Below are 24,097 nucleotides of genomic sequence, written 5' to 3' on the forward strand. Positions count from 1 at the left end.
TCTGAATGTTTTATTGTCTGATCTCCTCTTGGCTGTGAAAACTTGTCTAACTGGGGTGGACTGTAAACATGCCTGGATTTCTGTCTGATCACCTGTGCCACCCCCTGGCTCTGACTGTCAGCACAAGGTGGTTGTAAACCCAACTCAAAATCTTAAAAACAATACTTCTTGGAAATGACACATGCACCTTTTCTTTATTTTGTTAGACACACAAGAAAAGATAACACTTGGCTACAACCAGACAAATTCCTAGTGAGCCCAATATAAACTCAGGTTTGTATAGGCTCAGCCTCATTCAATATCTGACTTACAATTGAAGAGACTGCACAAGGAATGCACTGTAGGATTCCAGCAGATATCCAGAGGTTTTGCTAAATCTCCAGAAACAGATTCCATCCTATTCAAAGTTTAAAATTAGGAGATTTCTTGCTAAAATCAGAATAAGATTTTTAACATAGGATCAAGGCCCTCTCTGAAAATCTGTATTTAAAACTATAAAGAAGCAGGGAAAAGGTGCATAACAAATGAGATAAAAGGAGCCAAGAAGTTTTCACAGATAAGCAGGACAAATAAATAATCCTGTTTGAGGCCAAATATAGCATCCTGGAAGACTCAGGCATTATGAATAGACATGAATTTGCTTTATTATAAATTTATCACATCCACACAGTGACAATTGTACAATCTGATTTATTTCCCAGACCTTGTAAGCTCCACTGGTTGATACTTTGTAGTTGAAAAACATCAGGAGAGATGGTCTTGCCAAGAACATCAGAGTAAGAAAGTCAAAGCCTCTGCCAAGGCCATGAGTTCAGAGGGTGGGAAATTTCCAAGGCGAAATTTATCAGGGGCTTAAAAAGCATCCCAGTACCTGTGGAGAAAATCACCCTGAGCTTTCCAGAACACTTTTAGTTGAAGACAGGAGGGAAGAGCCCACTTTTTTTTTTTGTATGGTAGATGAGTAAACAGGTTTAGCTGATGAACCAGAGCAAAAAACCTGACTTTGGTCAGAACAAAAAAACTGACTTTGAAGCAGAGTGAGGATAATCCTTCAGTGGTGTCTACACTGCCTTACATTTCATATCTTAGAGAGGGTGAATCCTCTCTGCACCACTTGTCTGCAGGAGTACCATCCTGGCTGTCTCTTGACAAACTACAGGTTGCTAAGGGGACCCTCAGGCTTATCTAACAACATGAAACTATTCACTGCACCCATCTGCAATATTAACCGGTTATTCCATCTCCTCCCAGTCATACAGAAAAGACAATCCAGGGTCCTTCCCTGAAGGTGCTCTGGTGTATTTCCTGCAAGGATTCTGACATCTGTCCTAGCAAACAGGCATTTGATGTGTGCACTCTCAGGTCTGGATAGGTGCAAGTTTTCTATAGAATACAGTATGAACATTAAACACTAATGCATCATCTCTTCCCAACCAGTGAAGGCTGGTAGATGAAAGGCTCAATGAAAGCAAAAGGATTTGGTTTGCAAAAAATGATCTTTCACATAGCTAAGCTATGGAGCACCTTGCCACAGATGCTGCAAATAATGAAAATTTATATGGGCTCAAAAGGAGTTTTGGTAGGTTAAAGAAGAGAAACAAGAAGAGGGTTAGTTAGTAAATACATGGAAGCCACCTCTGCCTTGAGAAGTCACTGAGCTACAGATGGCTGTAGAATAGTAGTCAAAAACCCTATCATGATTTATTGCCTACTGTATTCAAGACATCCATTCTGGACCTCCAGGTACTATCCTAGATGGATAAGGAACAGACACTTTCATATTCTTCTGATTCAGGGTCCCCCGGGATTGAGCACACACAGAAGTTTCATCAAAGCACAATCCATCTTCACCCACCTATGAGTTGCCCAAGGTCACTTAAAGTGTTAATGACAAAGCTACAAATAAAGCAGAATTGTCTCAGCACCTTCACTCATTCCAATGACTCAGTCCTGTCTGGACACAGAAAAGAAATAATTAACAAGCAATGAAGACAGCACACCTGTAGTACAGCTCTAATTTGTCCTATTGCTCTTGCACACACCATTATTCTCTCCGTATGTAAATGTGATCAGAAGTTATTTACATTTCAGCATAAAAACTACGTATCACACTTTGCCTAATTTCCACTAATAATATTTATGAAGCCATAATATTACAGCAAGCAGTAATTTATGGCAAAAGACAGCCATTTCATGGAAACATGTGGTGCCGTGGAAATAATTCTGCTAAAATAAAAGTGAGGAAACAGTTAACAATGTTACATTTTCAATATCAGGGTTCCGGATAACAACCAGCTGCTTGAATGCAAGAGAAGAAAAATCTTTCAAGTTCAAGTTTCAGCCAGGTTGCTGGCAGGACTTTGGTGTCATGCACTGCTGTCACATTCCACCCAGCTTCTGAATGCCAGCTTTGCAATGTAAAATATTTAAATATAATCCTTATATCTCCTAGTTCATACTTCTGCTAAGAAAATGCAAATATATAGTAAATTCCACAGCCAGGGAGCCATGTGTATGAAATTCTCAGAAAGATGGATGTTTTCTGCTTGTGTAGCTGCTTTTCAATAAGCTGTTGTACACTGTGTGCTTTTCTAACCTGCTTTCCCTATGTGTGCTCTTCTTAGGGAACAGCTGTGTAGTCATTTTAATCTGACATAAATCTGGCCTGTCTCTAATATGGTTAGTCCCACCATTCCTGTTCCCAGCTGCTCTGACTCACTGCCTCCCTCACTTATGTACCTGAGCTGTAAATTGCATCAGGGATCACATCCTGCTAAAAATGTAATCTCTCTCCCAGTTTGCTGAGTCAGGTTTAGCTTTGTGCTATGTTTAATCTGATTGAACTCTGTCCTGTCCCCTCCCTGTGCCACCCACAGCATGCTAGAAAACAGATTAATTGTTTAAAAAATAGGATTTTTTGATCCAGATCACCTCAGACATACAGTTAATTCAATAACATTTCAATCAATGAAAGTATTAGCATAAAGAACAAGGGATTGGGCCTGAAAAATATCTGCCTCTTTTCCAGTAGCTGCTGGACACATGCTGGTTCAAATACACTGTTTTGGCTCACAGAAGTACTTTCTCAGATGAAATATTAATAACCAAATTTACAAGTATATATAAATCATAATCTTTCAAGCTTTTCAAATTGTGGCAGAGGATTTTGCTACTTTCTCATTCTTGGTTTATTCCCATATCTTTCTTCAGTGGATGTCTGTTCACCATCAGACTCAGAAAACCAGCCTGTATTTACTTCATGATCTGCAACACCTGGCTGCATAGGTATGTCCTAAATAAATCCTAGAATGAAACCAATTAGAACAGATTCAATCAACAAAATGCTTCTTTTCATACAGTATTCTTTATATTAATGATCACAAATGTAAGGTGAAAAAATTGAAACAAGTCTGAACATCTGTATACAATGAGATTTCAAAACCTTAACAAAAACTTAGCCATTTTAAAATTTTGTAAAAGGGTAATACTTCACATCTTTGTTGTGATCAAGAAGATGGTAGAGAGGAAGGGAAAATCTTAGCGTACTGACAAATAAAAGTATATTGCTTGTAAAACCATACTTTTTACATAATCATCATATAACATTTCTACATAATCATCTTCATATAACATTTTCATTTAATTGTATCTTGCTAATATAGTAAATAAGCATAATGACCATATGGACTTTTTTTTTAATTTAAAAATAAATCAGTGGGTCACCCTCAAGACTTGTCACTAAATGCTGTTTGGTAAAAGGTACAGGAAAATGGTGTACATAGAAAGTAGAATGTTTTCACTGTTCAGGTAAAAAACTTTGTGGTGTTTCAATGTATTGGACCAAAATGAGCTTTGCAGGTGAGGAGGAATCTTTGATATGGCTTTTGTAAGATTGTTGTCTTAAAATGTAAATACAGACGTGATATAACTGATATGTCTGGTGTTTCATCTGGAGATTAGGATACTCCTAATGGATATCCTCATGGATACTTAGGATACTCAGCTGTACTGGGGTGACAGATACAAATGAATGTGCTTGGTTTACAAAAAGTCTTGCTAGCTTGGCAATTTGCTCGAGATTATTTATTATTATTGCTGTTATTTACCAATGTCAGTAATTCAGGGTATTATCACTGAAGGGGTATCAGGGAGAGCCAAAGGTGATACAGAGACTCCATCATCAGAAGGCATGAAAAGGCACTTTATTATTAGAAATCCACAGCTCTTATAGAAACAATGGGGGACCTAAGACCTGATTGGCCTTTAGGAATCTTCTCTCACCTATTGGTCAAGAAGGGACAACTCCTTGTAAACATCTTTGACAAACAGAGATTGCCTGCCAGGTGCAGAGGTTGAGATAATAATTTTTATTCTTTCTCTGAGCTTTCTCACAGCTTCCCAGGAAAATCCTGGGAGAGCTGTGTCTCTCTCTGTTCAGAGGATATGTGATTACCACAGGATATGGGCTGACATCACAGTTAAGCAGCAGGGCCAAATACTGCCAAAGGGCAGCCTTGCTTCTAGCACACCCAGACATTTGCTCCTGACATGCCCTTTATGCCAACAGTGGGACACATCTGATGCTGCATTGAGCCACTTCGGGCAGTTAAATCCCAGAAAACTAATCCCAGAAAATGTGATTAAGCTTCAGCCAGTTTGGCCCTGTGACTTTCATATATAAATAAAAACATCTGTACATAAATATTTTAGAACCTTACAAAAAAAATCCCCAAACCCAAACAAACAAAAACCCCAAACCACTTTGAAAGGTCTGCAAATAAAAAACCTCTTTCTCTGTTGTGATCAATAGGCTGAAGAAGGAGAAACTCTGACAAACTTTGCAGTTGTTTATTAAGAAAATGAAAGCTTGTATCTTGTATTCTACATATCTCTGTAATTTATAAAAATGTGAGAATGAAGGTAAGTATTTGCCAGCAGAAACTTTAATTTCTTATCAGTCAGGAACTTTTATTCTGCCTGTGGAGCTCTGCTCAGCTAAGTTTGTAGCTTCCTTTTTAAATAATTCCAATGTGACATTTCAGAGTCAGACTCTTCACAGACCAGAAACAGTGGGCTAACCAAAGAAGGGCCACTTTTTAAATCCTGAACAAATCTGCAGTCAGAGACCGACTGGCTCCTTGACCTTCAAAACCGAGTCGCATCTTGCTTGCTTTCAGCTGCCCCTCATTTGCACAAACGCCTTTTCTATTCCCGGTGAGCTCACAAGTCCCTGCGGGCTGAGAGGCAAGGACCCTAGGCAAACAAACAGCAGGACAGGCAGGGCACCTCTCCCTGGCGACCCAGCCTTGGAACCTCGCCACCTTCCTCACCAGCGACGTCACCACCAGGCGCACTCGCGCTCTCCGGACACACCCCCGCCCGGGGCCTGCCAAAACCCGGGATCCCGAGCCCCGATTGGCGGATCCGCCCCTGCGTGCCCGCGGCGGGACCGAGCCTCGCCGAGCGCCCCGGGCTGCCATGGGCGAGCAGGCGGCTCAGCCGCGGCGGCCGGGGGTCGGCGTGGGGGTGGTGGTCACCAGCGCCGCGCACCCCGGCTGCGTCCTCCTGGGCAAGCGGAAAGGCGCGCTGGGCGCCGGCACCTACCAGCTCCCCGGAGGCCACCTGGAGTTCGGGTAGGAGCCGCGCGTCCTCCCTCCCCGCCCTGCCCTTCCCTTGCCCGCCGTGCCTTGAGGCGGCCGTGCCGTGCCGTGCCTTCCCTTGCCTGCCCGTCCGCAGGGAGAGCCTGGCGGAGTGCGCGGCGCGGGAGACGCTGGAGGAGGCGGCGCTGCCGCTGCGCCACGTGCGGTTCGCGTCGGCCGTGAACGCGGCGTGCCCGTCGCAGCGCTACCACTATGTCACCGTGCTCATGAAGGGCGAGGCCGAGCCGGGCGCCGAGCCGCGCAACCAGGAGCCCGACAAGAACGAGGGTGAGTAAGCATGTAGTTCCAGGCGCCGCGCCGCGGGCAGGGACACCTCCCACTAGGTCAGGTGGCTCCCAGATTCATCCAGCCTGGCCTTGAACGCTCCCAGGGATGCGGCATCCACAGCTTCTCTGGGAAATGAAAAAGCTGCTCAGGCAAAACGACTCTGTCACTTATCTTTGTATTGGTAGTTTCTATATGATCCATCTATACTTGAAGAGGAAGAATTGTTATATCACAGAAACAAAGAATATCCTGAGTTGGAAGGGACCCCCAAGCATCATTAAATCCCATTCCTGGCCCTGCACGGGGCAACCTCAGCAATCCCGCCTTGTGCCTGAGTTGTCCAAACACTCCTTGAGCTCTGTCAGGCTGCACTATGGGGCCTATTCCAGTGCCCCACCACCTTTTCCTAACATCCAGCCTAAACATCTCCTGCCATAGCTTCATGCTGTTTCCTTAGGTTCTGTCTTAATTCTTTACTCAGATTTTTATTCCTTTTTCTTTTTTTATTTTTTTTACCCTACAGGCTGGGAATGGGTCAAATGGGATGAATTTCCTCCAGCAGATCAACTTTTCTGGGCCTTACGCTGTTTAAGAGAGCAAGGTTACAATCCTTTCACAGAAGAGCTCGATCATCTAAAGGGGTACACGGGAAGTCACCAATTAGAGTAAAAACAAATTGTATGTTATGTAACAAACTAAAGGACAGACCTGCTTTTTTGGTGTAAAAGAAAAAAATACAAAGTGCTCACCCTGCCCATGTGAAAATATTATCTTTCCCAAAGAAGAACATGCCAACTGTTTCAGTGCTTTTCCCATATTTCACATGACAGTTGTCTCTCATTCCAGACCCATTTCTAGGTTTAGTAGTTAATAATTAACTTTTTCTTTTACAGAAAGCTCAGTGTTTTATCTAGTTAGTCTTTACATTGATGACCAGCCATTTGGAAATCAGAACTAGCTGGGGAAGCTTACTCACTTAAAAGCAGTTGCAGCAAAACTTACTCATTTAAACTTGCTTTCCTGTAATTATTGGACCAATTTTAAAACTTGGCCTTGTCTCTTAGCTTCACTTATGAAGCTACTGTCATGAGCAAAAGTTACATTTAATAGACAATGCTTTTTTTCCCTGCAGACAGCAGTATACACTTGAAAATCAAAAGAGTATTATAAATGTGAAAAGATTGTCATGACTTATTGCAGGGAATGAAAATTCCCTGACCCTTCTTGCCAGTTGTTATCAGAGTTCTGTTTAGAGCCTCAATTACATTGAATTTATCTGCATAAATGTCTCAGATCTCTGCAACTGATCTGAATTTGCTACTGAACTCTTGGAATGGAGAGGTGCCTACTCTACTAGGCTGACACAAATCTCATTTATAAGTGTAGCTCCATGGCAAAAATCATACTTAGTGGCTAAAAAGAGTTGTCAGTATTAAACTGCACACATGGGTGTAGTTCTGTATGGCTGGCTACTGAGATTTGGTAAAATTGTGAATTTTCAGTTTGACTGATTAAATGACTAGGTTGTTAGTGAATGAAATTACAGTACTCATCAGTACATACAAAACCAAGAAGTTAATATTTTTAATTTTTCTAGAATCTGTTAACTAATTTTGATTCTTTTCCAGCTGTTGTCACTAAGATAGCAGCGATTAATTTTAAGATATAACCTTCAAATCACTAGTTGGCTCATTTTTTTTCTTGTCAGGGTTCTTTTATAGCATACCTCTTGTCTATTCCCTTTAGATATACTCATTGTACAAAAATGTTGTAAGATATTTTTAATTGCTTTTAAATAAAATACAGGCACAATACTGAGAGATTAAAATTGCCTGGAATTATGAATTGACTTCTCAGTTCTTAAAAGAAATCAGCTTGAGGGATTTAAGGCTCTTCCTTACTTTGAACATACATTTTTTAAAATGGAGATGGCTCTTCTTGCTGAGAAACAGACAGAGTGATGAGGCATAAGGATGCTACTGCCCCTGGCAATCCTCCTGCTTAGAGTTTGAAGTATTAATTATGTGCAACTTCCCTCAGGACAGACACCCGTTCTCTGAAGTGAAGAAAGAAGTAACGTTACACAGCCGTCTTGAAATGGGAAATTTCACCAAAAATTCCTTTGCTACTGTAACTTTGTAAAAATCTTATTTTTCTATTCAAAAGTGGAGATTTGCTTCCTGCAAGCAACCTTATGTACACTGAAAATTATTCCATTCAGCTGTCAACAAAGAAGCTGTAGGAAGAGTTGACAGATGTCCTGCCCATCTGTCACAAAGAATAATGAAGAAAAAAAAATTAAATTATTTAGTACAATTTTTAATTTTAGAAAACATCTAGGTCGTGATGAGAGAACAGGGACCACTGTAAAATGGTCTGTCATGCAATAAATACTTTCTTGGCATATTTTGTTAATGGTTATATACATTCTATTTCTTGTCAATACACAAGTAGACACTAAAATGAGGACACAACAGTATCTCCATATGTCAGCATTTCTGTATCTTTTCAAAATTGACAGATTAAAAGACTACAGTGCATTACTGCAACCAGCTGTCAGCATTCCCCAACTTAAATAACTTTGTATGTATCACACATTTATAGTTCCCTCCCCTTGAAAATGTGGTTCCCAGTCGATTTTAGCTGCCAAGACTCAGTCCTTTCAACTAAGTCTTTACTTTGATTTTTGGTACTTTTGCTAAATAGGAAAATCTATTATGTACATATCTAAGCCACTGAATAACAGAACACTCACTTATCATATCATGGTTCACTGAACTGCTTGTAACTGACAGAATTCACCTAAAATGGCATTATAGTTAGCCAGCACTGAGAAGCATACTCCTGAACTGCACATAGTTTGAAGCACTGATGCCAAGAAACTGATTAGGATCAAACCCAGAGTTTGATTTTATGCTAAGTGAACAGTGGGCAGAGCTGTTGCCTTACCTGTTTATTAGATGTAATATATTGGTTCCATTTAATCCCATAACAGAGTAACTAACAAGCCAGAAAAAGAAGTGGTCATTGCTTCAGTTCCCTCTTATGTCTGAAAACAATCACCCACCTCCACAATATTTCAGTTGGTGAATTACATAGATACAGCCATAGAAGAGTTTTGAGTAGACTGTAACACTACACTTCCCATAAGTTTTAATTACATGTGTTTGTATTTTGTTTCAAGAATGTCCTTGTAAGTCAGATGATGAAAGAGGCTGGTGGACTATGTCTGTGTGCTGTTAAGAAAGGGGCATTTAGAAAGAAAATACTAATCCCATTATACAAAGCATTAAGAAACTTTATAATATTGTGTATGATTCTGATCACTAATGTGAGCTAGAAAAGGGGTAGGCAAGGTTAACTAGAATGACTGAGACAGGGCACATTAATCCATGTATTTGGATTAATGTGAATTAAAGAGGAAAGATATTGGAGATAAGCACCCAAGAGGAGAACATGATACTGAATAAAGGTTACAGTATGTATGTATATTAATAACTTTAAGCTGTGAAAGAGGTGACAGTTTAATAACTCTGAAAATACTTCTAAAAGGAACAGCTGAGACAAAACCAAAATTCCCCATTTCCCTGAAAACAAAACCCACTGCCCCGTATTATGTGATTGAATGTGACTTAAGTCCTTCTTACTACAGCCTGATGGGATTTGTACAGATTGGTCACAGGTGGCAGCAATGTTTGAAAGATTACTTGAGCAAAGGAGGAATTACCTGATTCATCAGATACTTCCTGTGAGGAATCTACAAAATGGAAAAGGGAAGAGAATTCTGATCTATGCTGCAGGAAGCTGCGCTGCAGGACAGAAACCTTTACCTGCCAGGAGCAACAGTTCACATGAGATTTGAAATTCTATCAGAGGGTTACATAAGAGAAAAGCAGCTGTCATAAAATGACTCCTTAAGCAAAACAGAAGAAGGAAAGGAAAGCCAAGGGAAGTGCCTTTGGAAAGACAACATTGCAGCTGATGCAGGAAATGTAGTTGTGAAAGTAAACAAATTAGCAGGTTCAAAGAACTGAAAAAATTATAGATGACAAGGACAAAAAAATCCTTGAGCACTTTGATCTGAAAGGAGCTAAACCTGCACCATGCCCCACAGTGTGTCATCTCCAGGGTCCCAGGACACTTAACCAAGTATTTGGGACAGCCTTGAGGGTGGGCACTCACTGCTTCAGGGTCTGCCCAGCTTTGTGTGCACCTGGAAGGGCTCACCTGAAAAGGAAGGACAGGCTTTCCACTTCTGACTCCTCCTCAGCTGCTTCTAATGCTGACTGGGCATTTTGCATAGGAGAAAATGGAGTATAAACTTCTGAAACTCAGTCAGAATTCAACCACATACTGGGATAAAATGTGCTGAGTACTGAAGTTAATGGCAACTCATCTAAGATTCAAGTTTGGAAAATTGAAGTTAGATCAAAGCTGAGTTTATTTATGACAAATCATTCATTATATATTACAATAATTACAAACTCTTTTATTACACCTTATTGCCATATTTTGTCCTTGATACACAGATGATCAAGAACACAGATTTAGGCAGTAACAAAAAAAAGATACATTACAAACTTCATGTTTCATTTCTGTGGCATAGAAAAGGCTATCATCAAAAAAGTAAAGTTACTAACAAACATACAAGGGGATTCCCCTTACACATTTTTTCCCAGGAACTTATGTCATCTAATGTATAGTAAATACATATATATAAATATATATTTACACATCTCTTGCAAACATACATTTACACAATCACTGAAAATCTGACATCTCTTCCCCAGCAGACAGCTCCCAGACATTTCTCCCAGCTCCCAGAACATCTAACAGGAAAAAAACAAGTCTGTAGTCCATAGTTTTAAATTAGTCACCCTATTTCTGAGACAGCTGTTATCTTCTCCCTACACAGGGCTGCTGGTGTAACAAAAGGATATTGCAGTTTGTGACAAACAGCATCTAACCTACCTTCACCACAGGAAAGGTCTACTAGGGATACTGTCCCCCCCCATACTGTACCTAGTCTGAGTCACTGCTGCTGCTTGAGGAGTCTGTTGACATAACTTCTACATCATCTTCATTCTCTTTATTGTGTCCTGGAGGCTCCAGCATGAAGTCATTACTATGGTTAGGAGGTAGCATGTTCATTGACATATCACTTGACTGCCAAGGATACTGAGGAGCAAGCACATCTGGAAAAAAAGAGGCATCATCAAGAAAACTTTCAGTTTTGTATATTGACAAATTCAACATGACAGCTCAACCAGAACTTCAATATAAAATCAAAACAAATCTTGAAATCCTTTCTAAATTTTGGACAGATTAAACCCTCCAGAAACAGCCGGAAAACATCTCATGATGGAGCAATTCTATAATTGTAAAAGTCTGCTCTGCCAGAGAGGCCCATTTATGTACGTGGCTCTTGATAACTCATACTCAATACTGAGCTTTTCATCTTCAAAGCACAGTTTGAACTGATTCAGCATTCACAACTACTGGGAGTAATGAAAATTATCACAGTCTGTCAGTATGCAAAAATAGATTAAAATATTAGATAAAAAAATTCAGGCAGAACATAAAAATTCAGAGAAAAACGCTTTATCCAAATATGCCTGGAAAGCAGTTCAGAATGGAAGCTAGTGTTTTACATTGTGTGGCCATGCTTCAATGCTAGAACCAGCCTGCTGTTTAACCAGGCTGAATGTGTGTGCTAAGCAGCCTCAAAGTTAGGAGGCTACTGAGCAGTCCAGAAACTGGCCTGCACATTCACTAAGGACTCAGTAACTGGATATCTCTGCAGGAGTCTCCAAAAGGACTAGATCCCATAATTAGCATTCTCAGGACATGCCTCCACACACCAACAGATTCAGCATCCCTACACAAAATGCCCAGGCAGCTTCAACTTTCTTGTAAATCAATGTTTCCCTCTTACCTTGACAGTCTGTGTGAGTGTTTAACCTGACAGAGGAGCCCAAGACTCAATTAAGAATTTTACTGGAGGAGTTTAAATCCTACATTTTCCAGTTTCTCAAGGAAAATTCCTAAAATTCCTGGAAATCCCTTTCAGTTCTTATAGAGACAGCGCTCAAAAGTAAATGGATCAAGTCTGCATCCTCTAAGGCAAAGGAGCCAGCCAGAATGGGCTCTACTAAAACATACACAAAAAATATGCAACTCCTAATTACCTTCCTTTACTAGGTATTCACTGCTAGAGAACAATATTAACCACAATTTTCGTTGCTTTACCTCTGATTTGCCTTTGCTAAGGGAAATGTATAACTGCTGTGAATCTATAAGCAATAAAGAAGAACATAACAAAACTGAGTTTCACTTACCTGGCAGTCTGCCTGCTGCAAGTGCATCCCCTGGTAAGTGTCCATTGACTCCATTGGTGGGTGGGTTGTTCATCTGACCCAAGAGACCACTTCTCATTTCCAGATCTGTAGGATATGGCCTACGTGGGTCCCCTTTAAGAAAAAAAAGAAAAATAATGCTTTGAAATATTTAACAATTGTCTTGCAGACATTATCTTAAGCTTCAGAGCCTAGTTTAATGACTAAAAAAACCCATACTCTGGTTGTTTGGATGAGTAATGAGCATCCAAACCCTAACCCTAACCTGTTTTATTAAAATCCAAGTCTGTCTTTCACTCAGACCTTGTTTGTTCACTCAAACTTGGCAGAAAAAGCATAATAAAAAGCCGCCAAACAACCCAAAGCAACTCAAACAAAAAAAAAAAAACCAAAAAACCAAAAAAGAAACCCATCATGTTTAAAAGATATCTTTGCTCACCCTGCTACTTCACAGCTAAACAGCAAGGACAGGAATTGGATCAAACACATTTTCATTTTGGACAAAGAAGGTAGTACCCAAAATTGAAACATGTCATAGTAAAAGTTCTGCTTCTGCCTCCACTGTTTACTAATATTCTCTGAAAGAATATTGTAAGGGGCAAGAAGAAACACAACCAAACACATAGAAAAGCCTTTAGCATACTTGGCTTTGACTTATAATCAGGGTAAACATTCAGGGGAAAAAGGCAAACAAAGAAGAACAGAGGAGGCAGTCTGTTAATGAAAGCAGACAGTTTCATAACCTTTTGGAGATGTATGTGAAGTCCACAGGATTTTGGATATCCATTTTAGATAAAACCAAATATTTAGAATTAAATATTAGATATTAGATAACAGCTGAAAACAATGTTATTCTAATAAACCAACCCTGGTGTTTAAGAGCAGATATTAGCCATGACTTACTATAAAAAAAAAAAAACTACTGTCATAAATACAACAGTTACCTGGTACCCACGTCAGAGGGGCACAAACAGCATTGCTAGCACTGATCCTATGGGCATATTTAATTATTTCTTCAGAGGAAATGGCACCTGGAAGAATGGAAAAAAATGTTGCTGCATTCTCAAGAGATTTAATTATTTCAGAATATTCACCACCAATATCTAAAAGACTGGAAATGTGATTTTGTCAAATATTAAGAGCCTGGTTCAAAAGCAATGACTGTTTAGAAGATTCTCAATCTATGCAAAGATGAGCTTTGCAGTGAACTGATTTTACACACACAAGTACAAAACACCTTCAATGTCAATTGTTCTCCAACTTTGTGAAAACCACAAACAATCTCTTAAATAAGTGTTCTTGACAAGCACAAAAAAATGTCTAAAACTTCAGCTCCTGCTTTACTATAAAATTTTCTGTAGCAAGAAGTTGTATTTGTTCGTTTAGTAACTATAGACTGTACCCAGAAGAGTCCTTCCAAATATGTGCTTGTATTAGATTAATAGAAACTTTATTAAATTCCTTGATTTTCTAGATGAAAGAGGCATAACAAAATGATAGAAGACACTGTAAAAAAAAAAACAAAACTACCTGAAGAAGATGCCTTTCCCCCTCCAAAAAAAGTTAGTTTAGTTTGGTGAGTGCCACAGAATGGCAGGAATTGCTACAATTACAATCTAGTACCACCAGCTAGTCAGTCTTTCAAAATACACGGCGTAAACACACAAACATTCTCTTCCTTTCCTTAGCAAACCTCCTGAGGCAATTTGGTAAGACACTTAGGTAATCAGATATACCATTATCAGTCCAAGAAGACTGCTGAGACACTTTCATATTAAAATATGTTTGCCACAAAAAAAAATTCAATGCTGTCTTTATTCTGAGGAAATAGTTACAGTTTCATAACTAAATGGAAATTTGTTTACACACAAAGCATCTGAAATCTGTGATAGCAGAATTTTAAAAAATAAAAAAGACCCAATTTGAGCTCACTTACAACTTTCTTTAGAATTGCATTTACGCGTATGTACAATTATGGATACTCACCTTTTCGTGCTTTTTCAATTGATTTCAGTTTTTCCTTTGCTTGATAAACAGCTGTTGCCTAGTTGTAAAAAATAAAAACCCACAAAGGAAACCAAACCTTCAATGCATCTTTAATTTATAAACATCTACATAAAGTCAGCTTTGTGAATAATCCCTTTAATTTAATTGCATTTTAGAAGAGAAACTCCTGTGAACATTTTCAAAATACACTGAAATAAAGTAGATTTAGAAGCAAATTAGCATTATAAAAAAAACTTAATACCATGATAACTAAACAGTTTTTGACTACTGAGAAAAAACCCAAACTAGTAAGCTCTTATGAAGTTTTAAATATTTAAATCTTCACAAACTAACACAACACCACTTTGCCCAGAACTGCCTTTTCTACAAGAAGATGCTCAAAAGCAAACACATCATTATGAACTTACCAGTATGTGCTCTGCTTCTTTAAGCTGTTTCTGCAGCTGCTGAATATCATTATCCCGCTTTTCTACTACCTTTTCTAAGAGCTGCATTTCATGATGGATTTTTCCCTGATCAACTGCCAACTTCATTAGCTCTTGAAACTCTCCATCTCTCTGAATCAGCAGTTCCAGGATCTATTGAACAACAGTTTTGTAGAACTTTTAATTTGGCTAGAGTAACAACACACCCTCAGTCATGCTACAAAGAAGAGCAAATGGCATGCATAGGAGTATTTTTGTTTGAATGAAAAACGAAACAAAATTTCTTCCTGTTTGCAGAAACAGCCTATGAAGCACATAAAAATGAATAAAAACAGGGAAACCAATAATGCCTTTGCAGCAGGGCCAAAGCCCCATCGTGACCATTAACTCAAATATAGGCATGGACAAAAGGGAGAAAGTAAGAACAAGCAGAAGAATGGAAAAAAGTTAGAAGTAAAGCATTATGCTTACCCAAAGAAACACAATTCAGAAAGGCAGCTTACCTGGCTCTCCTCTCCTGGTTGTGGAAGCTTTTGGTTTCTTGAAATTGCCAAAATTTCAATTAGTTCCCTGAAAGGAGAACACAGTTTGAACAATTTTCTAAGGCATTCTCACATCAAGTCATCCCAAAATTACCCAGAGTACTGGCATCATTACAAAAGTATTCATGGATCTGAGTATTTTATATTTTATAGTACAGTGTGGGCAGGGATTTTTCAACCAAGAAAGCACACTTTTTTCTTTGTTATTTGAGCTCATGAAGCCCCCATGTATTTGAACTCAAGAAATGTGCTAAGTTCCTGTTAAACCATAAAAGACATAAACAGTAACTAAGAGAAGAAACAGCATAATGGAGTGCCCTCAGACCCTTCTTCTACTACCTTTATTTGTTGCAAGAGGGTTGTCACTGTTTTACTTCTCTACTTTTCTCAGTTTTTTCCCCAATATACTTGTAATTTAGAGCGATTAAGTCTACACTTTCAAATACCAACAGAGTCTGTTATGGAACTACTTTTACAACAAGTTTTTCCACAATGGTATATTAGCTGTGCACACAAAAAATATAAAAGAACCCTAGTAATTTTCTGGTGCTAAAAGTGCTTCTCAAACAGACCTCTTGATCACTCTTCCAGATATCCAGACACTGTGACACTGTTCTGAAAAACCAGCAAGAACCTCTGTGTACCATGATGCAAAAAGGCATTTTCTGTACATTCAGCAAAGTTATTTGGCTTCTAAGGCTCTGAATGGCAGTTCAACCCTAAGCATGAGTATCTGTCTATCTGGAAACACTGCCCTTGGAAGTACTGATTATTTGCTTGGTCCAGTGTAAGCAGCTCAGTGGGGTGTGTGAGTAATACAGCAGTGGAGCCAGAAATGTCTCAAAAAAAACCCCAGTAAAGCTCTGATCTTGGTCTATGTCTCTTGGTCACTCCTGAACACTACTATGATTTTAAACAATTAGAGAATAAAGACACTTGTCACTGTTACTAAAGCTTTATTCCATCTGACCAACACTGAGCAACAGCAAATCCATTTTAAGTAGATCAGGTACCACCATCAAGGGTGATGTCACAGGGTGCTGTAATTCTGCCCTACGTCAGCCAGATAATGCACAGATGTAGATTCAAAACTACAGAAAGGGTACAGATTAGACATGTGGCTTAATTTTTGCCCCTACCATCAAACCAGTACTGTGACAGAGAAAGGCCAGGGTGCTGCAACACTTTGCTGATCAACAGGAATATTCACTAAATGCTGCTGAGCATTGCTGTGGCTCCACTGTGGTAAAGTGGTAGTCCCAGCGCTCCAAAAAAAATTAGTAATTTAGATAAGGAACAAGTTTGTTTTCATTTTTCCATAAACACATGCTCTCCAGCAACCCTTATGTCACAATAAAATCTGTGACTGAGGATAAAGCTTAACCAGACACAAGGAGAGCAACTCACCAATAGCTTATCCTCCTCTTGGTAATCACTGAGCGACCGAGCCACATGGACAGCACAGGTTATTCCCTCTGAAAATGCTTTCCTAAGCTCCTGCTCTCCCCGAGGTGTGGAAAATAATTAGGAACTACCTGAACTTCACTGCCAGCTGTGCCTCCACGACATGGTTGACAACTTGGGTGGGGATTACCAGCCAGGACTCAAGACCCTGGATTATGTATCTGAGCATTTCTGTCACTCTGAAGAGAAGCTCTGCAGCCTACTTGGAATGAATGTAGCACTAATATAGGCAGTGACCAGAACAGCAGATGTCATGCAACACCATCTACGTATTTCTGACTTAAGCATATTTTTCAGTGACTAATAAAATGCCTAAAATGTGTAAGTGCGCACTTCACAGAAAAGGCAGGTCTCAACCAAGTGACAAAGGCAAGCGGGAGAAAAAGGGAGCTGCTCCTTCTCTCTGCAAACCACCGATGCTTTCCCACTGGGACGAGCACCGGGAAGCGCTGCGCAGGGCCGGGCCGAGCCTCGGCGCAGCACCAGCCCCTCACCCGCAGAGCCGGCCTGCGGACAGCCAGAGAGCAGGAAAACGCGAACCCGAGCGGCTCGGGCCAGCGCTGGCAGCAGTCGCGCCGGGCCCCTCCCATCCCACCCTCAGGGGCTGCCGCTCCGCCCGCCGCGCACGCACCGCGCCGGGAGCCCTCACCCCGCCCCCGGTGCCCCGCCGCCACCCGGGGCCGACGGGGGCCCGAGCGCGGTACCTGGCCAAGAGCTCGAGATCCTCCAGCGCCGCCAGGAGCCGGTCCCGGGTGCTGCTCCGCTCGCCGCCTCCCCCGCTCGCCGCTGCCCCAGCCCCGGCTCCTGCCGCCGCCGCCGCCATCGCCATCCGGGCGCGGACCCGAGCGGGAACCGCCCCCGGCCGGCGCGGGCAGGCGCGGCAGCGCCCCCGGCGGCGGAGGGACGGGCTGCAGTCGCGAGGCGGCGCGCGCATGCGCGGGGCGGAGGGGCGGATCCCTTCGCGCGGGGCTCGTCCCGGGGACCGGGGCGTGAGGGGAAAGGAGGCGCTTCTGCCTCGTCGCGGCCAGATGTGTGTCTGTCACTGCCCTGTCTTGAGGCCGGGTCGCTGTGCGAGCATCTGCGCTTGCTGCTCTTTGAATCTCAGGATCATTTAGGTTGGAAAAGAGCTCTGAGATCAGGGAGTCTGAACAGCATCATGTCAACCAGGCCACGTCCAGTCTTTCCTTAAGCACCTCCAGGTGTTTCCTTTAACCACCCTTTCTGTGAGGAAAATCTTCCTGATGTGCAACTTAAACCTTGCCTGGTGCAGCTGAAGACTTGACTGTGACCTCTCGTTGTCCTATTGGTAGTCATTGGGGAGGAGAGGTCAGCCCCCACCTGGCTGCAACCATTCCAACTGGAATGCATTTGTGGAGTCCCCAGGTCCCCACAAAAAGCCTCCAGATGACACTGATATATGCTAAAGGCACAGGCTGCAGGTGAAGTGTGTGCAATTGAATTACATCTTCAGGGGTTTAACTCAATTTTTGAGAGTCTTGGTGTCCAAAAATGCCTCAGGTGCCTTTGATCAGATGGAGGATGAAATCACAGAGTCGCAGAAAGGGTCAGGCTGGGACCACAGGGGGTCATCTGGCCCAACCTCCCTGCTCAAGCAGGGTTGTCCTAGAGCACACTGCACAGGATTGCATCCAGAGGGTTCTTGATATCTCCAGTGAGGGAGACTCCACAACCTCTCTAGGCAATTTGTTCTACTACACGGTCACCCACACAGTAAAGAAGTTCTTCCCCATGTTCAGGTGCATCAGTTTCTGCCCGTTGCCTCTTGTCCTATTGCTTGACACCACTGAGAAGCCCCAGGCTCCATCCTGACACGTGTCCTTTAGACATTCATATATCTGGTGTTTTACCGACGATCAAAGGTTAAATACCTGATAGTGAAAGCACAACAAAAACCTGAGCTTTAAATCAAACCAAGACCAGGGTTTTACCTGGGCTGGCTGTCCCATACATGACACTGCCCATTCACACCTGTGTGCCCATGAAGGCAGCTCGGTGTCCATCACGAACCTCTGCACACAATGGTTGGGGGAGGTAATAGGCACAAATCCTGCCCCCAGCCCTGCCAGCAATTAAGAATTAGAATTAAATTAAGAGTTAGAATTAAAAAGTACTGCTGTGTTGTGGGGGCTTTCTAATTATAGCTGCTCTATATGGGCTGGTGAAACAGGCTGCTCCTTCAGGTGGAGTCGCAGTGAAGCCAGTGGAATTTTTTTTTATTCATGAAGGTTTCCGTAATGTGGAAAGACCCTGAGAGGGCAGGGTGGAGGGAAGACGAGGGAGTACAGAGTGAGGACTAACCTGGGGCCAGGGTTTACTAACCAGGTCAAGCATTGCCACAGAACAGCAGGGAGCCCCAGACCCCGTCTCCTGCTGTCAGCCGGCAGCTGCCTGTAAATAGCAATTTTCTTCTCTCCTGATTAGAGAAAGGCCTGAAAGGCCTACATGAACAATACTACCCTACATGAACAATAACATCTCTGACTGCTCTGGTATTTACTCTGATTATCTGTTATCTTCTGCAATAAGTGTGTTCCTGAGAAACTTACATTTATTTAAAGAAGAAAAAAAAAGGCAAGAAACTCATTAGTCAGTAATTCTTTGGTTTGTGATTTAAATAAGCAATTCAACATTATGAGATTTGTGATAAAGCAATGAGATTTGGCAACTCTGAGAAAAAAACTTTGCCAACAGGAGTTATTTAAAATTCCTTCGCAATGCCCAACAACCCTCAACATTCTGATTGTAAATCGTTTGGGAATTCTGTTTAAACTGCATAGCAGATAAAATCTCATCAAATAGTTCTGCCTTTTAAATAAGTTTTGCTTGGGTTTTTTTTTCCCTCCTCTATTTCCTTGCTTTTGTTCAGGGAAAGATGTAATCAGTGATGGTGTCTGCTTGTGCATCCAGTTCACTGATTTGTTAGTGTCTGTATGGGTGCATAAATAGAAAGAAATAGCGACATCAAAAACAAAGCAGTCCTTCCACTAAATCATTTTCTTCCTCATACTCATTTTGACATCTGAATTATTTAGACTTGAAGCACTTGTGCTATATTTCAGGGCAATAATGCTGCTTTCACTTGAGCTAAAAGCTTGCAGCATTAACAGGACCCCCAAAGTTGACAGGTGTGAATATCTGTTATAGGCGATTTCTGTAGCCTGATCTTTCATTCTCCTTGTGCCTGGGAGCTTGTTCCCTCCCTTCCTCTTCACAGCAGCGCTACTCCCATCCATCCAGGCCAATACCACCCATCTTTCCCTGGAGCAGCCACCCTTCTCTCCCTACTTCTCAAATTTCTGTCCCTCTTCCAGGCAACATGGACAACTGCCTGCTTTCTGCTGCCCAGTGCTTTCCTTCTCCTTGCCCTGGCCATGCAGCCATGGCCAGAGAGTGCAGTGGAATAGGCAGAGACTTTATTGTGCTCTGTGTGGGAGGACAGGGTGAGACCAGAGGTATCAGGGAATGCCTGCCTGTGCCAAGACACAGAAAGTCATTCAGACCATGCCAGAGGAGTCATCTCCTTCAGGACAAAGGGAAAGGCTGGGTGAAGTGGGCTTATGCCCTAAACTTGTCCCATGGGCTGATTACTTTAAGACTGAGTGAATAATTTGCTGAATAGACTTCTGAAACATTTGCCTTTAAAAACAACAGAGCCTCTGTTTCCCCAGTGTTGGTCCCTCTGTTACCTCAGTTCTTCAGTGCTTTTCTCCTACTTTCCCCTGGGTAAACTTTTTTCATAGTTGTGTTGGTTTTGAGCCAGACCTGCTTCTTTAAAGAGCATGCCCCTCCTGAATAACTAAGCATTGTTCCCAAATTTTTCCAGTAGTCTGAGAACATTTTATTTTCTGTGGCCATACATGGATCTTTGCATAGTGAGTTTATTAGACATTTCAGAGCTCTTTCATTTCAGATTGTCTATTCAATGGCATGCTGAATGTATTGTTAAGAACCTGCTTGCATAAGCAAAAATAGCTTATTTTATCTTGTTCAGTTGAGTCTTTTCTCTTCCAGAATGGGCCTTGAAGTGGTGATCTGCAGAGCAAACTGATTCCTCTAGACAGGTCTAGGAGCAGCTGATCTGATCTAATAGTTCACCAAGGGCAAGAAGCTGAGATGTTGCTAACTCCTTATGTCCCCAACTGCAGATTTTCACCCACCCTTAACTCCTCCTTGGTGTTTGCCATATGGTCTATGAGCCACTTCAACTCAATAACCAGACTGAAGAATATTTAATTTGGGAGAGGGTGTTCATTTCCTTCTATTTTAGAGAGTGAACTCTAACCTCATCATATGGAGCCATGCCTTCAGAGCGTGGCTTTAGTTACAACTAATTTCATGGGACTATGGGCTACTGCTGAAAAGTGATGTTTTCCCCTTCTCTTATTCATAATTCAGTGCAATTCAGACCTAGGATTCCTCTATTGCAAAGCCTTTTCTTCCAACATAATACTGTGATTTCTTAACTTCAGGTATTCCTACTTTTTTTTTTTCGTGAACTAGAGAATCACTTTAGAACATGGAAGCTGAGCTGTAGAGAATGTCACCTAAGAAGCCCAAAGCAAGTCTGTGCTTCAGTTAAAATCGGGGTTTTTTCTGGGCTACAGTGTTTTTCAGCTGTCTTCTAATTTATACTTTCCAGACACTAGACATCAAGTGTTCAGTTGGCAACAGCTGGGTTTACCACACCTTAAAATAATAAGGAAAAATACTGACTACAGAAGATACATAACTCCTGATGGCTCTCATGACCATGTGTAATAAAGCATTGCAATCACTAGAAATAAAAGGGCAGGAGGATAAGCAAGGAGAGCAAGAAGGAAAAAGGACAGAACAAATACTCATTCCCACTTCCCCTAAATAATGTAAAAATAAAATCCTTTCTGTCAAATATCAACTAAAATAGAAATCAAACATCTTGAGCACTGTTTGGAAGGATTTCACAGCTGTACTTTGGTCTGGGAAGATGAGACTAATCGTCCCTTATTTGTCAAGATGTCTTTACACCATTAATATTTTGAAATGTGTCTGATAAATCATGCATTTCTTATTTCTATTTAGAAAGAAATCTATGTTTTCCTGCTCACTTATGTTGGATAGGAATTTTAGACCAATGAGATAAGACAGGAAATGACAAAGGTGGCTTTGCTTAACTGGTGTAATTTTAGAATAGGTTATAGATGAGACAAAAATAGATAATACTATGAGCCAAAACTTATTTTTTGGGGGGAAGGAGTGTGAAACACTAGTACATATGGCCAAAACCAGAGTTTGGTATGCCGTTCCAGACTGTTTCAGCACAGAATTAGCTCTGCTTTGAGCTATATTAAACTTGAGTTACACTGATTTCTTCTGGTGTAAATTTGGGCACAGAGCCCCTCAAGACAGGAAGTCACCCAGGCAGAAAGCAGTCCTTGCTTTCAGTCTGCTGGAGGGCTTGTGGGGACCAGTGCTGCCTATGAAGTAGGAGGTGTTGAGTGGGAAAGAGAACCAAAATTGGCTCTGGATAGTGAGGGGAGGGAAAATAAATAAAGAAAGAAAGAAAAAAGAATGTCCTTTGAAAAGGAAAAGCTTGTTTGACAGCTTGGCCACTAGGGATATTTACAATCCTGCCAAGTCTTCCCAGGAATAAAGGAAAATTTTGAGGCAATTAAATATGAGATTTTTTCCTCACCAAGCTAAAAGTTAATGCTGACTACTTCATGAAATAAAACATCCAATTAGAGATAATGAGACTCCTGGGGTAACCCCCCAACACATACTAATTTTGAGCCTTCATTAAGTTAAACTTGTTTATTTGGAAAAAAAAATCTCATTTTCCTGGTGGCTCCTGCTGTAAACTGTTTACCAAAAACTACTGGGACACCCACACAAGCTTCTGTAGAAGCCAGGCTGAATTTTAGAGTTGTTTACTTCCCCTCACAAAAAATCCAAGGGCAATGATGACAGCTGCAGTCCCTGCTCTCCCACATGCTGAATTCCAGCTAGGCTGATAGGAGTTGTAATTTACTTAGAATGAATCTCTTCCCACATCTCCCTCATCCTTTTATTGTGCCCCATTGCCTGCTAAAGATAAAGCTGTCATCTCTTCACATTTAGACTAGGTCACCTGTCTTTTAACTGGGTGAGTTCATCTTCTAATCTCCAAGATGCTACTCAGATTTTCACCTGCTTAAGGCAACTTCCAGACAGGTTTTCAAATACCTGCAGCTGACATCAGCATCAGCTTCTGTCCTGAGATTCAGAAAGAGCGGAACACCCACCAGAAATAGAGATACCTGGCTTAAATTAGTTGTGAGGACAGAGTTCTAGGGTAAAGATAAAATGGAAGATTTATTTAGAAACATACATGAGCAAAAAATAAAAAAGTTGTTTTTCTCCAAGCAGTTGGAGATGGACAGAGGTAAAATGCCTTATGAAAGAAAATTCTTGGGAGAACTGAGGAAAGTTTTTGCTGGCAGCTGAGTAAACGGTATGATGCACTATTCCAAAAGCAATTACAGAATTACTTATGCTCAGCAGCCAAATAAGATCCCACGGGACATTCTGAAATCTAACAAACTACTAACAGTGCTGGTTCCATGTGAATTGAGGGGAGAGTTCACAGCTATTAAGCCTGGGAAAGAATACAATCAGTAGTGGTCTGTCCTTTGTGAATCAGGCCTTGCATGGATCTCTATTTCAGGGCTCTGCCATTTATTTGGATATTAACATATCATGCAGAAAGAAACTGCTGTCATTTAAGTGCTGGAAGAGTAACTGGGTCTGTAGATGAGTAGTTCAAGGGTTAGTGGTAGGCCAAGTTTCTGTATAAAAAAAAAAATCAAGTTTCTGTAGTTTTGATCATCCACAAGGATAGGTACTGAAAGCCCATTGAGAAGGCATTCCTCAGTAGTGACTCATGTGGATGCTTTCAGGTAGCCAACAGAGCTCTTTAGAGAGTTGCCTTATCTGCTTCCAAAAGGGATGAAGCCACTCAACAGCATTGTCATTGAAGAACCAGAGACCGTGTCTCAAAGGCCAGGTTGGGTGGGGCCCTGAGCCACCTGATCCAGTTGAAGGTGTACCTGCCCATGGCAGGGGGCTGGAACTGGATGGTGTCTAGGGTCCTCACCAGCTCAAACCATTCTGATTTCTGAGGTGATTTCTATGTTAAATTCACACCAAAGTCCCCTCCAGTGGGAAAACTTTAACTACAGTTCATATCATGTCTCCTTTTTATATCATGTCTCCTTTTAACTCAAACTGCAACATAGTACTGACATAAGATCATCAAAAGCTACGCAGTCTTACCATGCCACCTTATTCTAGATAGGTGGCAGTCAGTGAAAGTAGTCTGACAAGAGTTCATGATTTAG

General features: G+C 41.3%; 2 protein-coding genes across 2 annotated transcripts; one reads left to right on the forward strand and one right to left on the reverse strand.

Annotated features, from left to right (window-relative positions):
- Positions 1 to 5,370: 5,370 nt before the first annotated feature.
- NUDT15 (nudix hydrolase 15) lies at positions 5,371 to 8,305 on the forward strand. The gene is made up of 3 exons (XM_030951906.1): positions 5,371 to 5,633; positions 5,737 to 5,927; positions 6,451 to 8,305. The coding sequence occupies exons 1-3, from the start codon at positions 5,479 to 5,481 to the stop codon at positions 6,594 to 6,596; spliced, it is 492 nt and encodes a 163-aa protein (XP_030807766.1). The 5' UTR covers positions 5,371 to 5,478; the 3' UTR covers positions 6,597 to 8,305.
- A 1,589-nt stretch (positions 8,306 to 9,894) lies between these two features.
- MED4 (mediator complex subunit 4) lies at positions 9,895 to 17,557 on the reverse strand. The gene is made up of 7 exons (XM_030949502.1): positions 17,426 to 17,557; positions 15,219 to 15,285; positions 14,698 to 14,868; positions 14,270 to 14,327; positions 13,228 to 13,314; positions 12,266 to 12,397; positions 9,895 to 11,122 (listed from the first exon to the last, which is right to left on the reverse strand). Exons 1-7 carry the CDS (start codon positions 17,548 to 17,550, stop codon positions 10,950 to 10,952), a joined length of 813 nt encoding a protein of 270 aa, XP_030805362.1. The 5' UTR covers positions 17,551 to 17,557; the 3' UTR covers positions 9,895 to 10,949.
- Positions 17,558 to 24,097: the final 6,540 nt, after the last annotated feature.

The sequence above is a fragment of the Camarhynchus parvulus genome, chromosome 1 (assembly GCF_901933205.1).
Source record: "Camarhynchus parvulus chromosome 1, STF_HiC, whole genome shotgun sequence".
Classification (NCBI taxonomy): domain Eukaryota; kingdom Metazoa; phylum Chordata; class Aves; order Passeriformes; family Thraupidae; genus Camarhynchus; species Camarhynchus parvulus.